Genomic DNA, 18023 nt, shown 5'->3' with positions numbered 1-18023 from the left:
GAGGGGGGTTGCTCCGCAGGTGGAGCCCTAAATCACATTAGCAACGTGGCAGAGCCCAGGAAGCTATTTATCTGACTGCTGGTAAGTGTGCTCCTAGGAAATCCATTTCTATTCAGTAAATCAGGAAGGGGAGAGGGGAAGGGAGGAGGAAGGCCAATTCTTTACTTTTATGAGCCCGTTTCCATAATGCTGTGTCACGTTCAGGGCCCAGCCGACACTTATCAACCAGGTAAGCCCTTCAGCCTGCCGGTGCTTAGAATCACCATAGCATAGAATGCTGGTGCCGGTAGGGACCTAAAGTGATCCCGGCTAGTCCAGTTGGGGATCTAGTACAACCATCTGATTTTACAGGTGAGGAAATTTGCATCAAGAGGAAAATCGAGGTCCAAAGTCGTGCAAGTAGCCCTGTGCTGTTTTCCACCCCACCCCTCATCCCTCCATCATGCTGAGCTCAGGTGAGCCCTGAGGGCTGGGTCTACCCTGCTAGGGAGACAATACCTCAGCTTGTGCAGTGTCCGAGGAGACAGCCTGACACCCAAATCACTGAGGAAAGTACAGTGGGCTAGACAGAGTTGGGGTAATGTCTTTAAAAAAAAAACAAACAGACTGGGCAAGGCCATTCACTTTTCTGGTCTTTGGTTTTCACATCTCTTAAGTGAGGAGATTGGATTAGATGAGTTCTTTCCTGGTCCAAATCTGATGATCGCCCTAAGCAGCCTCCCCCTTGCTATCTCAGACTTCCTGCCCAGTCACCTGGGAATCCATGGTCTCCCAAACTCCAGCAGGGTAAAGAATCAACCTTAGAGCAAGTCGGTCCTCGGTCAGAATACACGTTTGCTGACTCACTGATCCTTCTTGAAGAGGCTTCTGAGAGCCCAAGAAAGGCATCTGAGGAAGTTACTAAGGAAAATACAATGGACTCTGCTAATGTAATCACTCGTGTTAATGGGATTTCCAGGGAGAATAATTTAGCAAAAGCTTTCCCACACACACTTAACCGTTTCAACTGCACCAAGTTTGCATATCACCACCCACTTAATTGTAAGCACTGGTTAAGGTATTCATTAAAACAATCTCAGCTGTTGAAGCCACTGTTTGTACACAGCATTTCTTGGGGAACTTTGGAAGCAGAGTGGAATGGTGGATTGAATATTGAACCCGGTATCAGTCAAGAAGACCTGGGTTCAAATACAGCTACTCAGCTTGGTGACCCCTTTGTCCTCAGCCTCAGTTTCTTCATCTGCACAGTGGCCACAATACCTACCCATTATAGGTTTAAGTGAGATAATATATGTGAAGTATTATGCAAACTACATGAAGGCCAGTTATTTGTTTTAATGCCTTAATTTATTTTTTTGTTGGTGGTTCAGGCCGACTTCCTGACCAACTAATTTTTTGTACTTTTAACTTAATGAAAATTTTCGAAGTTCCCTCTCATTTTTTTTTTGATTCTGTATCACAGTATTTCCCAAATATATTGAAGGAGAATGGTGCAACAGGATATGAGCTGTGTCCTTGCTCACCCATTTTCACCTTGATGCACCTCCAGCACCGCCTCATGGTAGAACCACTCACAGCATCACAGTACTGAAAGGCAACTGCAGAGATCAGTGTGGGCTTGGCCAACCGAGGTGAGAAAACAGAACGCAGGAGAGGTTGTAACCGGTCTAAAGGTGTCTCTCCTCTTCATGGGTGGTAAGAGTCGCCAGGGCAGACGTGGAAGCATTTAGCTTGGATGGCTATGCACACTAGCTTAAACACATACACAACCCAAAAATCTCCCACTTGATAACAAAGACAAATCCTTCCCTGCAAAGGGTTGGTTTCAGAGGGGTCCGGAACAGGGAATGGAGCCCCACCTGGCGGTCATGGAGGGAGTGTCAGTACCTAAGATCAGTTTGGCTGGAGAAAGGATGTGTTCTGGGAGATGGCATTTGGGGGTGCAGCTGAAGAATATGATAATTAATAGACTTTAAATTTGTTGTGATAGGCAATAGGGACCCACAGGAGGGTCTTGAGCTTGAGGGTGATATGATTAAATAAGGTGGATCCCTTTTTTATTACATCTTGTAGTTCATTCATACAATAAGCTTTCAAAATAGGCAGCCGTTCTGCAGTTGACGAAACAAGTATCAGATGAAATAACTTGCCCATGATCACCTGAGTTCCTCACAAAAGGATTTTCGGAGCATTGTACATTTTGGGAGGTGGATAAGTCTCCCAGCCCTACTAAAGAGGGGTAGGATTGGGAATGAGGGGTGGGGACAGAAGTTGGGTGGAGAGAGGAAGTTGATAAATTTCCACCCTGCAGTTTGTATTTGCCCTTGTTCCAAAGAGGTAAATTTGAGTTTTTCAGCCTAATTACAGCTAAGTCTCTGTTATTTAGAGACTTATTATCCAAGCTCATTATAAGTAATTATTCAATCTGGAGGGGGAAGAACAATGCTGGTGGTTTAATTTAATGCCTACCTAGTTCACTTAATTAGCAATAAGCCTTGGTAGAAGGATGAACTTGAAACGTGGTAGGAAGGACTGTTCTCTCGGAAATGAGCCAGAATTGTGGCAGTCATCAATATGAGGGGTAGGGGGCTAATGGCCAGGTAGCAAAGGACGTTAGAAATCTGTCTGGAGCCAAGAACATCATTGCTTGTATTTACAAAGCATATAAAACATGGGCACATTATCATGTCTGTGCACCAGAATAGGAAATTCCCTCCTTAGAGGCAGAAGGTAATTCATCTGATTTAACATCTGAAGCAGAGAGGTGGTGGAAGTAGGCCAAATTCTGCCTCAGACACAAGCTGTATGACATTGGGCAAGTCATTTAACCTGTCAGCCTCAGTTTCCTTATCTAAAATGGAGATAATATCACCCACCTCACTGAGTTGTGGTGAGGACCAAATGAGGTAATCCCTAATAATAGAAATTAGGGAGCTGTCCAGGGCACTCACAGGCAACTGGGTAGCCTGGAGTCCAGAAGACTCTACTTCCCGAGTTCAAACTTGGCCTCAGATGCTTAGCTGTGTGATCCTGGACAAGTCACTTAACCCTGTTTGCCTAAGTTTCCTCATCTGCAAAATGAACCGGAGAAGGAAATGACAAACCACTCTTTGCCAAGAGAACCCCAGATGACGTCACGAAGAGTGGATGCAACTAAAAACAATGACTAAACTAGGGCACTCTTTGGTCACCCAGCTAGAGAGGCAGCACTTGAACTCGGGTCTCCCTTTAACGCCAGCCTTCCTTCTCTACATACCATGCTGCCTCCCAGGCAGACAAGGTAAGGAAATACTATTATTCCCCCATTTTACAGATGAGAAAATTGAGGGATAGAGAGGTGAGGTAATTTGGCCATAGTACCAGAATAACGGATAGATCCAGGACTTGAAACTAGGTTTCCTGAGTCAGTTTCTTAGGACCCATCTAGCCTGGCATGTAGTCTCAGGGCAATTCTCCCGTGCCCTTCCTTATCTTTCCTCCTCACCCCACTCCTTAGCCTGTTGGTGTCCTTTTATGGGTGCTTTAGTCAACTACAGTTGGAATTTTCTTGGCAGAGATAACTGGAGTGGTTCGCCATATCCTTCTCCAGCTCATTTTTACGTGAGGAAACTGGGGTCAAGTGATTTACTCAGGGTCACCTGGCTAGTAAATGTCTGAGGCTGGATTTAAATACAGGTCTTCTTGACTCCAGGCCTGGCACTCTATCCTCTGTGTCCCCTTGCATGTATGGTCTTCCTTCATTGAGATGTAAGCTCTCTGAGGTCAGGGGCTCTCTTTCTGCTTGTATTTGTAGCCCCAGCACTTAGTATAATGCACACAGTAGTGCATATTAATAAATGCTTCATGACTGTCTGCCCTGGGAGGGTGGAGTGAATCCACCTGGCACAGTTTCACGGGACAAAAGAAAGAGCGATGGATTTGGAGTCAAAGGGTCAGGGTTCAAATCCTGCTTCTGCCGAATGTGGGATCTTATGAAAAATACTTAGCCTCCCTGGGCCCCACTCTCTTCCTAAATGGGCTAAGGTCCCTTCTCGTGCTAAATCTATGGTCCTGTGAGTGTGTGTCTCACCTGTTTCCTGTGTCCCCTTCTGGCTTCTTGCTCGCTCTTCCCCTCCCAGAGGCTACAGTACCCCCCTTCTCTGCTTCATTGCGTATATCTGCCCTGGCTCCCATTCCCCATTAATAAATTCATTCTTGTTTGCAAGGGACACCAAAGGAACACACTTTTTAAAATGCAAACCACATGGGTGCCTTGACCAAAACCAGTGTTAATTGTGGAATTAGACATGGCGGTACCCGTGCCATTCTGGATGAGACTGGGACACGAGGACTTTCCTCCTACTGCCTGATTCCACCTCCTCCCCCTTCCCTCTACCTTTTAATCCTTCCTGGGAGACTGTAGAGTTTTGAGGTCCCAGGACAGATGTCCCAACGCTATAATGCAATCTACAGAAACCCAAGACCCTCTTCTTGTCCAACCCCAATCCCCAGAAACAACATGTTTCAAAACATCGAAAATTCCTGATTTCTCGAGACCAAGACACTCCCAAACACTGGAGAAGTTTCTGTTTAAAACTGGCTTTATTTAAGCTTTCTTCCCAAGGAGGGTTCCAGGATTTGGGCTGCCTAAGACAGCTTCTTGCTGATTCTTTCATAGATCACACCCCCACTAGTGGAAATCTAAAAAAAAACAACAAGGACAAAGTTAGGTTAGACAGGTGAAGTCGGCAAGCATTTAAGCATTTACTACATGCCAGGCACAGTGCTAAGTGTTGAGAATATACATACACATACACAGCAAAAACATGACTTCTGCACCCTAGAAGCCCACATTCCAGTGGGTGAGACTGAATGCCAAAAGATGGAAGATTGGGTTAGTATAAACAGAAGCTAATCTCTGCGGGAAAGCACAGGGTGGGGGAGGAGATGAGACTAGGAAAGACTGGAGGCCAGGTTCTAAATCCTGTCTCGGCTGCTTATCAATTCAATTCAATAACCATTTTTGTTTGTTTGTTTTTTAGGCAATTGGGGTTAAGTGACTTGCCCAGGGTCACATAGCTAGTGTCATGTGTTTGGTCTGAGGGTGGATTTGAACTCAGGTCCTCCTGACTTCAGTGCTGGTGCTCTATACACCGCACCACCTAGCTGCCCCTCAATAACTGTTTCTTAAGCACCTACTATGTACCAGGTACTATGTCCTAGGAATGCAAAAAGTGGCCAAAGACAACCCTTCCCCTCTGGGAGCTTATAATCTAATGAGGGAAGGAGATGCGTATAGACACATACAAACCAAGCCATGTACGGGATGAATGTCGAGCTCTGTGACCTTTGGTAAGTCACTTCTTTGGGCCTCACTTTCAAATGGGAATGACCAAAACTAGATGTCCCTTCCAGTCCCAAATCCAAGATCCTCTACCTGCCTCAGAAGGTCTTTGTGACCTCTAAGAGAAACAGAAAAGTAGAAGGACTAGGCCTAGGGTCAGGGCCCTGAGTTCAAGTTCTCTTGCCACCCTATTAGCTGTGGGAACTTGGACAAGTCCCTTTCCCTCAGCCTCAGTTTGCTTCTCTACAAATGCCCCAGAGTCTCAATACTGACTGTGCCATCCTGGGCCAGTCACTTTTCCTCTCAATGTCTCCAGGCATCTCTCGAGTTACAGAAAAAGGTTCCCTACACTGATGAAAATCTAAGGCCCAGGTTAAAAAAAAAAAGAGAGAGAGTGATAATTATTGCACAGCTTATATTACTTGGCAGGGATTTGGGAAAGAGAGCACTTTTTAAAATGCAAAGCTCTAAAGAAAAAGAGCTATGACTGAATGAGAGAGTCATACTATGTAAGAGCCATTATCATCCCCTGCAGGAGTGATTGCCTTCTATGTCTGCTAAGAGTCCCGGCTGTTCGACTGTTTCCTACAGCAAACCAGGCTTGGAGGTGGGAGCGGGCCCTGCATACCTGAACCCTGAGACCTAAGATCATAAAGGACTCTGTTAGATGCCTCCAGGACCCAGGAAATAGGTGCTTCCTGGGAGGGTCAAATCCTGGAGATTTTCAGTGCATGCTCTCAGGCAAATCTGGTTCGTGTGCCCCTGGAATTCTGAGACCTGTCCCATAAATTGCAGGGGCCAGGATGCCCTGGTGAGAAGAGCTGAATGTGGGCGTGCCTCTTCCCTCTGCTGGGCCAAAGACTCCTTTTTTAAAAAGCCAAGGTAATAGACTAGATGAGCTATAAGGGCCTTTCCAGCTCCGACACTTTATTGTTCTGATTTCTAGGGAAAAGATTAAGGAGGAGACCCAGTGCCAATACTAATAGCTAACATTTAAATAACCTTTTAGGTTGCAAAGTGGTTTACATATATTGTCTCATATAATCCTCACAATAACCCTGTGAGGTAGATATTATTATCTCTGTTTTATTGCTGAGGAATGTGTGGCTGAAAGACTTACCAGGCTCATACAGCTAGGGTCTGAGGAGAGATTTGAACCCAGGATTCCTGACTCCCAGTTTACCACTCTGCCCATCGTGGCATGCTGCTTCCCATAAAATGGAAAGAGGGATGGCTCTCGAAGCAGAGAACCTGGGTTCAAACACAGTCTCTCGTGCTTGCTACCTGGCTTACCTCAGACAAGTTACCCATACTCCATAGAACCCAATTTTATCCTATGTAAGATGAAGGGAGAAGAGGGCAGCTAGGCAGCACAGTGGCTAGAGTACCAGGTCTGGACTCGGGGAGATTCATCTTCATGAATTCAAATGTGGCCCCAGATACCTACTAGCCATGTGACTGTGGGCAAGTCAACCATATTTGCCTCAGTTTCCTCATCTGTTAAATGAGCCGGAAAAGTAAATGGCAAACCACTCCAGTATCTTTGCCCCCCCAAAAAAACCAAAAACAAATGGGGTGATGAAGAGGCAGCCATGACTGGAAAATGACTGACAGCAAAAAGGAGGAGAGAGAGTAGACGAGACGGCTTCTGAGGTCCCTTCTAGCACCAGATCTGTGGTCCTATGAGTTCCATACCCCTGACTCTGATTCTCAGACTGGTGGGATCATGGCATTGCCTTCTGCCACAGTCTACTGGAGGAAGTTTAGGATTTAGGTGTGGAAGGGATCTTGGGGATCAACCTCTTAGATGTCCAGCCCCCTCAGCAGGCCAAGAGAGAGGAGGTCACACGACCTGCCCAGAGTCACAAAGGTGATAAATGGAAGAGTGAGGTTTAGACCTAATCCTGGGACACCAAATGCACTGTTGTTTCTATGTCTGTCAGGCTAGAATCTTCAGCCTAACAGGAGCTCCTTCCTTCCTGGACGCCCCCCAAGAACCTAGGTAAACCATTACCATGGAGTCTCTTCAAGAGAACCCAGCTAGGGCCAAATGCATACTTGCAACATGGCCTGCTGTCTGCAGGCATATTGAGATCATTTCACAGGCCAAGCTCCCCATCCCAAGGCATATCAAATTAGGCCAGCTTGCACTGTTGTTGTATCGTTTCAATCATGTCTGACCCTTCAGGACCTCATTTGGGATTTTCTTGGCAAAGATACTGGCATGGTTTGCCATTTCCTTCTCCAGCTTATTTTTATAGATGAGGAAACTGAGGCAAACGGTGAAGTGACTCGCCCAGGGTCACATAGCTTGTTAAGTGTCTGTTTGCACTAGGAATTTCTTAACATGGAACATCGAAGAATGGATGTAATTTTTTTTTCAGCTATAACATCCAAGGAGCAGAGACAAAGATGAGAGAAAAGAGAGAGTGATGAAAAAAAAAGCTTTGTAGGAGAAACCAGGAAGCATTCTAGAGACGCTTAGTCACTCTAAAGTGGAATAGAACCGAAGGCCTCCTTCTGGTAGAGAATGAAAGCTTCTCCTTCTGCTTCACCTTCAGTAATCTGTTATTCACTCTCCCTGCTTATAAGGAGGACTGGGGGAAATTGTCTGAGAATTCCTAAAAAAGAGAATAGAAAGGACAGTGTGGCTTTGGGGAGTGGTAGAGAAAGGACAGAAGGAGCACTAGCTCTGGAGTCAGAAGTCCTGGGTTCAAATCTTTTTTTTTTTTTTAGGCAATTGGTGTTAAGTGACTTGCCCAGGGTCACACAGCTAGTAAATGTCAAGTGTTTGGTCTAAGGCCTTATTTGAACTCAGGTCCTCCTGACTTCAGGGCCAGTGCTCTCTGGGTTCAAATCTTGCTTCTGGTACTACCTATGTGACTGTGAACGATTCACTTTCCCTCCCTGGGCCTCAGTTTCCTCATCTGTAAAACAAAGGAGTGGACTAGATAGTCTCTGTGGTGCCTTCTAGCTTGGGAGTTCATAGCCTAGAGTCAACTAACTTTTAAAAGAAAAAAAATATATATATATATGTATGTATGTATGTATGTATGTATTTTGATGTCTTTCAGGAAAATTGTTTTTCTTTGTAATCCTATGTTTCATGCATTTAAAAACATTATTCCGAGGAGTCTGTAGGCTTCATCAGAGTGCCAAAGTGGTCCACGATACACAAAAAGGTTAAAAATTGCTGATCTAGAGCCTGTGATAACAAACAGGAAGGGTACCAGATTTTTGCCTCAGAAGGGCCCCTTCATTCACTGACATGTCAGTTGATACAAATTCTGCCAAAAGCTCAGGGAGCACCACGGATTTCTTGAGGTGAACCCCAGACTCACCTCCACCAGTTTTCCCCCGACGATCTCTGAGGTTTGCTGATAGTTGGGGAAGGTAGCCACAATCTTGTTCCCCTCCATCTTCACTGTGGCCTGAGATAAAAGCAAACACAGCCCCCAAATCACTGAGTTTCTTCAAGTACAAACCAAACTGGAAACAACATCAGAGCCCTGTGGGAGGTGATTGTTGACTTGCTGGTGGGGCCATAAAGAGAGAAGCAAGCACGGGGTGGGAAAAGACGCTCTAGGAGAGTGAATTCTAGGGGGAAGTCTGGTGGAGGGGAACTCAGGGAGACAAAGAGATATTAAGCATCTCTAAGGAGAGGTGAGCAAGCGTTTGCCTCAGGGGTGCAGGGGTGGCGAATCTTCGGCCTCTAGGCCGCATGTTCCCCACCCCTATGCTGAAGCAAGACTGGGGGGAAGAAGGGATAGTGATAAATTCCCCACCCCCCACTCCTTGCCACCAAACTGTCCAAATATTGCTTTCCCGGGGAATAAGAGCCAATAATAGCTGGGACACAGTCAGCAATAATGTTCTGGCTTGGATTCATGGAGGCTTAATTAATGCCCCAGGCCCCAGTGCTACCCACTCAATTATCCCGGAGACTGAGGCTAGAGGGAACAGAGCAAGCTGGCCTTTCAGAGAATTAGGGAAATAAGAATGTATGTGTCCCTGGCAGTGGGAAGGACACCAGCCCCTGATGGGCTCCCTACACTATGAGAGGGAGGATGCACCCGGCGTGGACAGGTCGTCCCTCACCTTGAACTTCTTGCCTCCCATGGTCTCCATTTCAGCCTCCTGGCCAAGAGTGAATTTGTTTGTCACAGTGTGACCTCCTGGGTAGTTATTGATCCAGGTAAAGTTATTCCCATCCTGAATCACCTCAGTGGTTGTCTTGAAGTGCCTATATTTTTCAATGACATCACTGGGAAGTCCTAAGAAAAATATCACATTTGCTGTTTACAATCAATTCTCTGAAAGAAAAGAAGTTTTTCCTTTTCCCTAAGAACCCAGCAAGTTTCCTCATTTGATTCCTTTTTTGAGGCAATTGGGGACTTAACCCCCATAAGTCACTTAAGACTTGCCCACAGTCACACAGCTAGTAAGTGTCTGAGGTCACATTTGGACTCAGGACCTCAGAGGCGTACTAGCTGTGTGACCTTGGACAAGTCACTTAACCTCTGTTTGCTTCAGTTTCCACATCTGTAAAAGGAAGATAATAAAATAATAATAATTACCTCACAGGATTGTTGTGAGAATCCAATAAAATAATTGTGAAGCGTTTAGCACAGTGCCTGGTACAATGTAAGCCCTATATAAATGTTAGTTGCTATGATGATGATGATTATGCTCCTTTCTATATGCTCCATAGTCAGTCAAATTAGCTTTCTTGCTGTTCTTCACATGAGACACTCCATGTCCTGTCTCCACAGCCTTGCCCAGGTTGTCCCTCATGCCTGGAATGCAATCTCTCTTCACCTCCAAATTCTTAGAATCCTTTCCTTCAAAATTTAGTTCAAGCACCCTATAAAAGACCACACACACACATGCACACACACACACACACACACACACACACATACACACGCACACACACACACACAAAACCCCACTTTGTTTTGTATGTGTTTATGTGTACCTGCCATCTGGCCAAACAAAAAGCAAGTTCGCGAAGACAGGAACATTTTCCATTTTGTCTTTGTATTCCCAACATTGGACAGTTACGAGCACAGTGGAAAGAGCCCTGGGCCTGGAGTCAGGAAGGCTCATGTTCCTGAGTTCAAATCTACCCTCAGACACTTCCTAGCTGTGTGACCCTGGGCAAGTCCCTTAACCCTGTTTACTGAGTTTCCCCATCTGTAAAATGAGCTGGGGGAGGACACAGCAAACCACTCCAGTATCTTGCCAAGAAAACCCCCCAAATTCCCAACATTTAGCACAGTACTCAGGACATGGTAAAGACCTAATAAATGCTTGTTGATTGAATGCCCTCCTAAGGTGAAATAAAAGCTCTCTACAAACCAGGCTTCCTCCCCCCCCCCATACCCCAATGGAAGGAAAGACGCAGTCAAGGCACCAGACTTGTAAAGCCTGAAGACAGCATAGAGGTCATCTAACCTTCAAACTTGGGGCCTGCAAAACTCCTGAGTGTGCCAGAACCAGATTAAAATGTAAGTGGGAAATGTTTAACAAAATAAATAAAAATGCAGTACAATATAGATGACATTGATTTGTGTTTTTCTAAGTCAATAGGTGGCCCCCATTTCTGCTTGAGTTTGACACCCCTGATCCAGGCGAACCCCTCCATGTTATAGATGGGGAAACTAATGGTCAGAGAAGGGAAGAGGTTTGTTGTCCTGTGACCCACACTGTCTGGTCTCCTGTGATTCCTGTGGACAGTTTGATTTCATTCAACAAATGCTAAGTGCCTGTTACGATTGCTTCCAGCTTAATCTGTCATGCCTCTTGCTTGTACGTGTGGTCTCCCCCATCCAAGCGTGAGCCCCTGTTCTTCTCTTTCTCTGAATGCCCAGTGCTTAGCCCAGAGCTTACTTAGTAGATGCTGGCTGATATGTTGACTTGGAAGGGACAGTGTTAGGCTGTTTGTCCTTCCTTCTTGAAGAGGACCATGACATCAGGAAGGTGATGCCACGACATGCAAGTGAATTGGATTGAAGTGAGGGAGGGCTGTGCAAAGTCACCAGCCTTACTTTCTCCTCCACAGCCATCTGGGTCCAATGGCTAGATATTAATCAGGATGTCTGGAGATGGCCCTGGATGCAGTGGGAGACCTTGGCCTTTTTAAGCTAAGGTCTTTTAACAGGTTTGGAGGCCAAGGCTAACTTGCCTATTAGCTAACTCCCTGGAGTAAAAATCCCCACAGCATCACTTGCTCCCCAGAGTAGGGGGCAAACGTTCCAACGTCCCTTTAGCAGTCTCTCTGGTTACCGAGCACTGACTCACCACAAAAAACCACATTAATACCACCTCAGATTTGGGGAGGGCTTTTAGCTTTTCATAGAATTTTCATATCTGCTTCCTCACCCTGTAAGGTAGAATAGAAACTTTGGCCCAGAAAGGTCAAGGGAATTACCTAGAGATCCACAGCTAACTAACTCAAGGGTGGAGCCCAGGTCCCTCAACGCCTGCTCTGGTTCCTTCTCACATTGGCTGCTGTCCCACCGGACAAAACCCCTCACCCTATGGCATGAAAAGCAGGTAGGACGTAGGACAGAGGGCAGAGGTTCCATCAGCATTCCTGCCTCATCCAGCCTTCCTTCCAGAAGCAAAATCGGCATTCCGGCAGGGCCTCAAAGACCTCCCCAGGCTACCTACAGGAAACTTTCTGTGCTTCTCCATAGCACTTTACCTGTTGTGCTTAATAAACACTTGGAAGGTGGGATTGGTGTCCTGCAGTCACTGGACTGGGGATGTTTAATCTCAAGGGAAGCACAGCGGATGAATGTCCTCTGCTAAATGCTAAAGCTCAGCAAACCCTATTTCCATTCACGATCACCCACTTGTGTGAAGACGGATTTTGGTTATCTTACTGTTCAGGCATTTTTCGGTTGTGTCCGATTCTTGGTGACCCCATTTGGAGTTTTCTTGACAAAGATACTGGAGAGTTTTGCCATTTCCTTCTTCAGTTCATTTGACAGATGAGGAAACTGAGGCAAACAGGGTTGAGAGACTTGCTCAGAGTCACACAGCTAGGAAGTATCTGAGGCAAGATTTTGAGCTCAGGTTTTCCTGACTCCAGGCCCAGTGATCTATCATTTAGCAACTAGCTGCCTCTATGGATTTTGACGGTTACTACGATTAAAAAGTAAGTACTACATGAAAACCAATGTGGAAGAAAAAATGAGGGTGTCAGTCAGTGCCCCACATGATTGCAAGGCTTGAGAAGCTGTGCAGTACCCAAAGGGCACACACATCCCGTGAGTAATTAATTGTGGTAATTTAAGAATGGATTTGGAATATTCTTTTTTCTTTCATTTTATAAATATTTTTTAAGCCTCTACTAAATAGTTAAGGTATAAATACTTATTAAGTTATTTGGACTTAACTACTTAATAAGGGAAATGGCTGGTATTTCTTTTGGCCTGAGGGTACTGTGGAAAAAAAAATTACTGACACTAAGTGCCTGTAAACAGGGAAAGTTTGGGAACATCTGTCTAAGTTCCTCTTCAGTAACTGAGACAGAACGGGATCCCAGGTGTAGTATACAGGAAAGAGTACCCGAGTTCATTCAGGAGACCAGAGTTTTAGTCCCAATTACACTGCTAATTCATCCCATTTCCCACCCTGGCCCATATCTATGATTTCAACTGTACTTTTCAATCTTAAAAATTTACCTAAGGATACTGACAGATTCAGTGCCCAGGGTCACGTAGACAATATACAGCACGACAGAGACCTGAAATCTAAGTCTTCCTGAATCTAGGGTTAGCTCTCTATTAACTTCCCCAGGTTCTCTTTCTGCTGCCTCAATCTATCTATCAATTAAATGGGTAGTGGCTGCCTTGCCTAGATCCCAGGTTAGCTACAAAATGCAAGTGTGCAAAAGCAGTTAATACCAAGTGCCTCTACAAACTAGGCATAGGGCAATTGTTACTCCCCAGCCCCAGGACTTTATCAGAAAAAGCATCTGACAAGCCTACTCACCCAAAGCTTTCAGGAACTCTTCATAGTTCTTTTCACTCTCAACTTCGTATTTGCCAGTGAAGCTCATGCTGAAGGGAAGTCGGGTGGACGGAAGGAAGAAAGCAACCTCACACCTTAGGAGGAGACTCGATGAAGAGGCTCCTCACTAGAGGTTTATAAGCTCTCCATGAAGCCTCTGCCCAGCCCCCAAGTCACCCCACTGTTCCCCACCCTACCCTCAGGATTTTATGAGGGGCCAATCAAAAGAAGGAAGGAAGCTGTCCTCAACCCTGGGGTTGTTGAACCTAAAGTTTGGCGGAATTCCCACTGCTCTTCCTTGGCCTTGGAAGATCCAAGACCTTCCTTTGTTTTAATGAATTCGATGGGGATCAGTGTCGATCGTCAACCATTTGTGAAATGTCTACTGTGTTGCAGGTACTTTGCTAGATACTGGAGATACAAAGACAAAAAACAAGAGTCCCTGTCTCAAGGAGTCTACATTCTATTGAATGTGTTGGATACAACTGAAAAACAACTGAACAAAAATAAAACCAAGCAACTATCAACACTAGTGGAGGATTCTAGTCCTGGCTCTGGCATGCCCACCTTGAGCTGAGGCAAGTTGTACGGGTCATGGGCCCATGGTGCTTCTCTGGGCTTTGGTTTCATCATCTTTAAAAAGTGAAAAAAGAAAAGAAACAAAAAACATTCAACTGTGGCTAATTTCCAAAGGACTTATGATGAAAAATATTATCCATCTCCAGAGAAAGAACTGATGGAGCCTAAATTCAGATCAGAGCATAATTTTTTTATTGATTTTTCTTAATTTTTTGGGGGGGGTCTTTTTTCTTTTGGCTAATATGGAAATATGTTTTGCATGACTCAATGTGTAGAATCTATATCAAATTGCTTGTCTTTTCAAGGAGTAGTAGAGGGGAAGTAGGGTGGGAAAGAATTTGGAACTCAAAATATTAAAAACTGAATATTAAAAATTGCTTTTATGTATAATTTTTAAAATATGCAAATTTAAAAAATTAAGATAAAATTTGGTTAATCCTAAAATGATAGCATCCTGTAGTATTGAATAGAGAGTCAATGTTAGGGTAAAAAAAGGCTTGAATTCCAAGTCCTATCTCTGACACATACTGACTTTGTTACCCTAAACAAAAATTTATCCTCTCTGAGATGACAGGCAATTCTTGATAACATTGAGCTGTGGAACATTTGCTGATTAGCAGGTCAGCATTGGTAGGAGTTTTCTCATGGGGAGTTCCCTACTCATTGAAATCACACCTCTCAGCTAAAAAATAAATAAGCCCAACTCCAAAACTGGGTCACTGTAAAGATCAAATGAGAATCAAGCATTCCACAAATGCAAGATGTTATTATTAATACTGATAAAAATCCTTGGTAGTTTTTCTCCCCTACAGGAGGAGTCTGTATAAGTAATTAGAGCTCCATTGTAGAATCTCTAAGGTCTCCTCCAACTATGGGAAGTCTAAATTCCCATCCCCTAACAGATGCTTAACCAGTCTCTGTTGAACATTCTCAGTGAAGTGGATCTCATTATCTCATGAGGGAGCCTCATTGTGGGACAATTCTAATAGTTTTTTTTTTCATCTTTCTTCACATTGAGCCAAAATTAGCCTTCCTGTAGCTTCCACACATTTGTCTCATTCTTCCTAATCTCTGGCACAACACTGGGTAAATTTAAACCTACTTCCGTACAACAATCCTCCAGATGTTTGAACACAACTATCATTTCTCTAAAACTTTTTCTTTTTGAGGCTAAATCCCCCCAGTTCCATCAACCGTGATGGAGCCTCCTTATCATCCTGGTTATGCTTCAGCCCATTAGCATCCTTCTTAAAATGTGATGTCTAGAAGTGAATTCCAAACTCCAAACATGGGCTCCCCAGGGTTGAGTAGAGGAAGAACGACTTCCCATTGACAAAAAGTTGATAAAAGCCCTGGCAAACAGCTTGCCTCCCACTCATTCGCTGGTTCCCAGGGATTTTCTTAACTAACATCTTTGCCACTTTCTTCAGGCTCCCAACCATGAAAACTTTGTGCTGAGAAAACCAATATAGGGAACTCTTTATAACGGACAGACCACCAAGAGGGACTGTGCTGTTATACACCTGTGTAGGTGTACCAAGTTTAACTATAATGGTGGGGATGTCAGTCAGACAGTAAGTAGGATTTCCTGACATTTAATATTGTTAAATGGACAGAAATAACAGAGGAGGGAAATTGTAGCATCTCCTCTGGAGTTGAATGTAAAATCAAGTACAGTGAGAGAGAGAGAGAGAGAGAGAGAGAGAGAGAGAGAGAGAGAGAGAGAGAGAGAGAGAGAGGTATAGTAGAAAAAACAGTGGGCCTGAAATCAGGAAAGAGAAGGGTTCAAATCCCGTCTCCAATGTTACCTCTATAACAATAGACACCTCATACCCACTCTGATGCTCCATTTTCTCTTCTTCCAAATTGTAATAATGCTCACAGTACTTATTTCAGAGAGATGTAAGGATCAAATGAACCAATATACATAAAGTGCTTTGCAAACTCTTTTTTTGCCCATACCAATAACAGAACTCATCTTTCCCTCTAAATTCATCCCTATTCCTAATTTCCTTGTTTCTCTTGAGAACACTGCCAGATGGTAGTTACCATCCAATCGTCTGGGTGAACAGCTTCAGAGTCACCCTCCCATTTTCACTCTCCATCTCCATCCCAATCCATTCCATATCCAAATCAGTTTGGAAATCCCGTCGATTTTACCTCCACAATGTTTAGTCATTCCATTGTTTTTGCTCACCTAGGGACCTCCTGTGTTCAGGGCAGTCTCTCTCAAGACTACAGTAATAACCTCCTCACTGGTCTCCTCACTTCAAGGCTTTGCTCGGGTAGGCTCAGCTACAGGAAGCCTTTCTTGCTGTTCCCAATTGTTGGTGCAGCTCCAAAAATGACTTTGCACAGTACATGTTTTACACAGTTTTGTCTGGATTCATGATGTTCCCAACTCACTCACCCCCAGTAGAATGTAAGCCTCTTGAAGCTCTTGGTTTTCTTTTGGTATCCCCACTACCCTGCACGGAGCCTGTCATGTTTTAGGGACAGTATCTGTACTTGTGATTTCTCTAGCATAGAGAGAACTCCACAGTGAGGGAACTCCCTTCACCAGTGCAAGTAGCATCAATTAACCTTGTCTCTAATTTAAAGTCTTATAGAGTTACCCAAAATATTCGTGTAGTTGTCAAGAGTAGACAGAGTGCTGAACCTGGAGTCAAGAAGACCTGAGTTCAAATCCAGCCTCAGACACTCCCAGCCGTGTGACCCTGGGCATATCACTTAACCCCTGCCTGCCTGAATTTCCTCATATGTCAAATGAGGATTATAATGGCACCTCCCTCCCATAGTTGCTGGGAAAATCAAATTTGCAAAGTGCTTTGCATATTTTAAAGTGATATACAAATGTTATCTATCATGATGATGATGATGATGATGATGATTTGAATTTTCCCAGGGTCACACATCAGAGTGGGGACTTGAAATCAAGTTTTCCTGACTCAAAGGCCTGTTCTTCATCCATTACACCATGCTGCCTCTCACGTAATAGGCTGCACATAGTAGCTTCTTTTTCTTTTTTCTTTCTTTTTTTTTTTGGAGGCAATTGGGGTTAAATAGCTCACCCAGGGTCACAGAGCTAGTGTCTGAGGCCAGATTAGAATCCAGGTCCTCTTGACTCCAGGACTGGTGCTCTATCCACTTTGCAACTTAGCTGCCCCAATAGGTTCTGAATAAATAAGCAGTGGTATTGGGAAGTAAATGGTTTTGGGAACTACCAGCCGGAGGCCTTCCTCTACCATAATAGATCAGGCACTGATCTGTAATCTATGGTCTTAGAAAGTTGGCAGAGGGCACTGAGAAGCTAACAGTGGCTTTCTTTGCAAGCCCTGAAGTGGCTTAATGGGCAGCTAGATGCCACAGTGCCAGGCCTGGAATCAAGAAGACTCATCTTGAATTCAAATCTGGCCTCAGACATTTACTTGCTGTGTTAGCCTTGCTTGCCTCAGTTTCCTCATCTGTAAAATGAACTGGAGAAGGAAATGGCAAACCCCTCCAGGGTCTTTACCGAGAAAACCCCAAACGAGTCCATGAAGAGTTGGACACAACTGAAAAAAGACAACAACAACAAAGGGCGTTAAATGTCAGTTACTATAATTAGTATCAAAGCTTGCCAAAGATAGGATTATCTCCTTCATTTTACAGATGAAGAAACGGAGGACCAAAATGATCATCGGTGGGAACCAGCATTGCTGGGATTATGGAGTCAAGTGCTCTGACCCCAAATCCAGCCCCTTCTATTCTGGCCTTCATTCTTGACTAAACCCTCTTAGAAAACTGTGTACCCTTGGAGTTCCTCTACTTTGTCTCCTGCCACCCTCCACTAAACCTTCTGCAACCTCACTTGACCTCATCATGCCACTGAAACTGCTCTCTCCAGCACTACCAGCCATCTCTATATTGCCAGATCAAATGGTCTTCTCTCAATATTTATCCTATTGGACCTCTCTGCAACCTTTAACACTACTGATCCCCTTCTTCTCCTGTATTATCTTGCTTCTATAGGTTTTCATATTCCTGCTATCTCCTGGTTCCCTTCTTATATCTCTGAACACCCCTTCCTTGTCTGCATTGCTGGATCTTCACCTAGGCC

At 44.5% G+C, this 18023-nt stretch overlaps 1 protein-coding gene across 2 annotated transcripts; it reads right to left on the bottom strand.

The window, feature by feature from the left end:
* Window positions 1-4581: 4581 nt before the first annotated feature.
* Window positions 4582-13434, bottom strand: FABP6 (fatty acid binding protein 6). Of its 2 annotated transcripts, XM_020992384.1 has the most exons (4): window positions 13328-13434; window positions 9422-9597; window positions 8665-8754; window positions 4582-4680 (listed from the first exon to the last, which is right to left on the bottom strand). In XM_020992384.1, the coding sequence occupies exons 1-4, from the start codon at window positions 13392-13394 to the stop codon at window positions 4627-4629; spliced, it is 387 nt and encodes a 128-aa protein (XP_020848043.1). In that variant the 5' UTR covers window positions 13395-13434; the 3' UTR covers window positions 4582-4626. The 2 variants fall into 2 exon arrangements, with proteins under 2 accessions (XP_020848043.1, XP_020848042.1); XM_020992383.1 differs by lacking the exon at window positions 4582-4680 and having other exon boundaries at window positions 8524-8754.
* Window positions 13435-18023: the final 4589 nt, after the last annotated feature.

The sequence above is a fragment of the Phascolarctos cinereus genome, unplaced genomic scaffold, assembly GCF_003287225.1.
Source record: "Phascolarctos cinereus isolate Bilbo 61053 unplaced genomic scaffold, phaCin_HiC Scaffold_2;HRSCAF=192, whole genome shotgun sequence".
In the NCBI taxonomy this organism is placed as follows: Eukaryota; Metazoa; Chordata; class Mammalia; order Diprotodontia; family Phascolarctidae; genus Phascolarctos; species Phascolarctos cinereus.
Note: the sequence above shows the minus strand (reverse complement) of the source record. Positions and strands in the feature narration are given on the sequence as shown.

Bases quoted from the DNA above. Each gene is read 5' to 3' on its own strand.
- FABP6 (XM_020992383.1), bottom strand. From the start codon at position 13,394: ATGAGCTTCACTGGCAAATACGAAGTTGAGAGTGAAAAGAACTATGAA. The intron at 9,598-13,327 runs GTGAGTAGGCTT...TATTTTTCTTAG, and splicing joins AGAGTTCCTGAAAGCTTTGG to GACTTCCCAGTGATGTCATT. The intron at 8,755-9,421 runs GTGAGGGACGAC...CTTTTATCTCAG, and splicing joins TGGGAGGCAAGAAGTTCAAG to GCCACAGTGAAGATGGAGGG.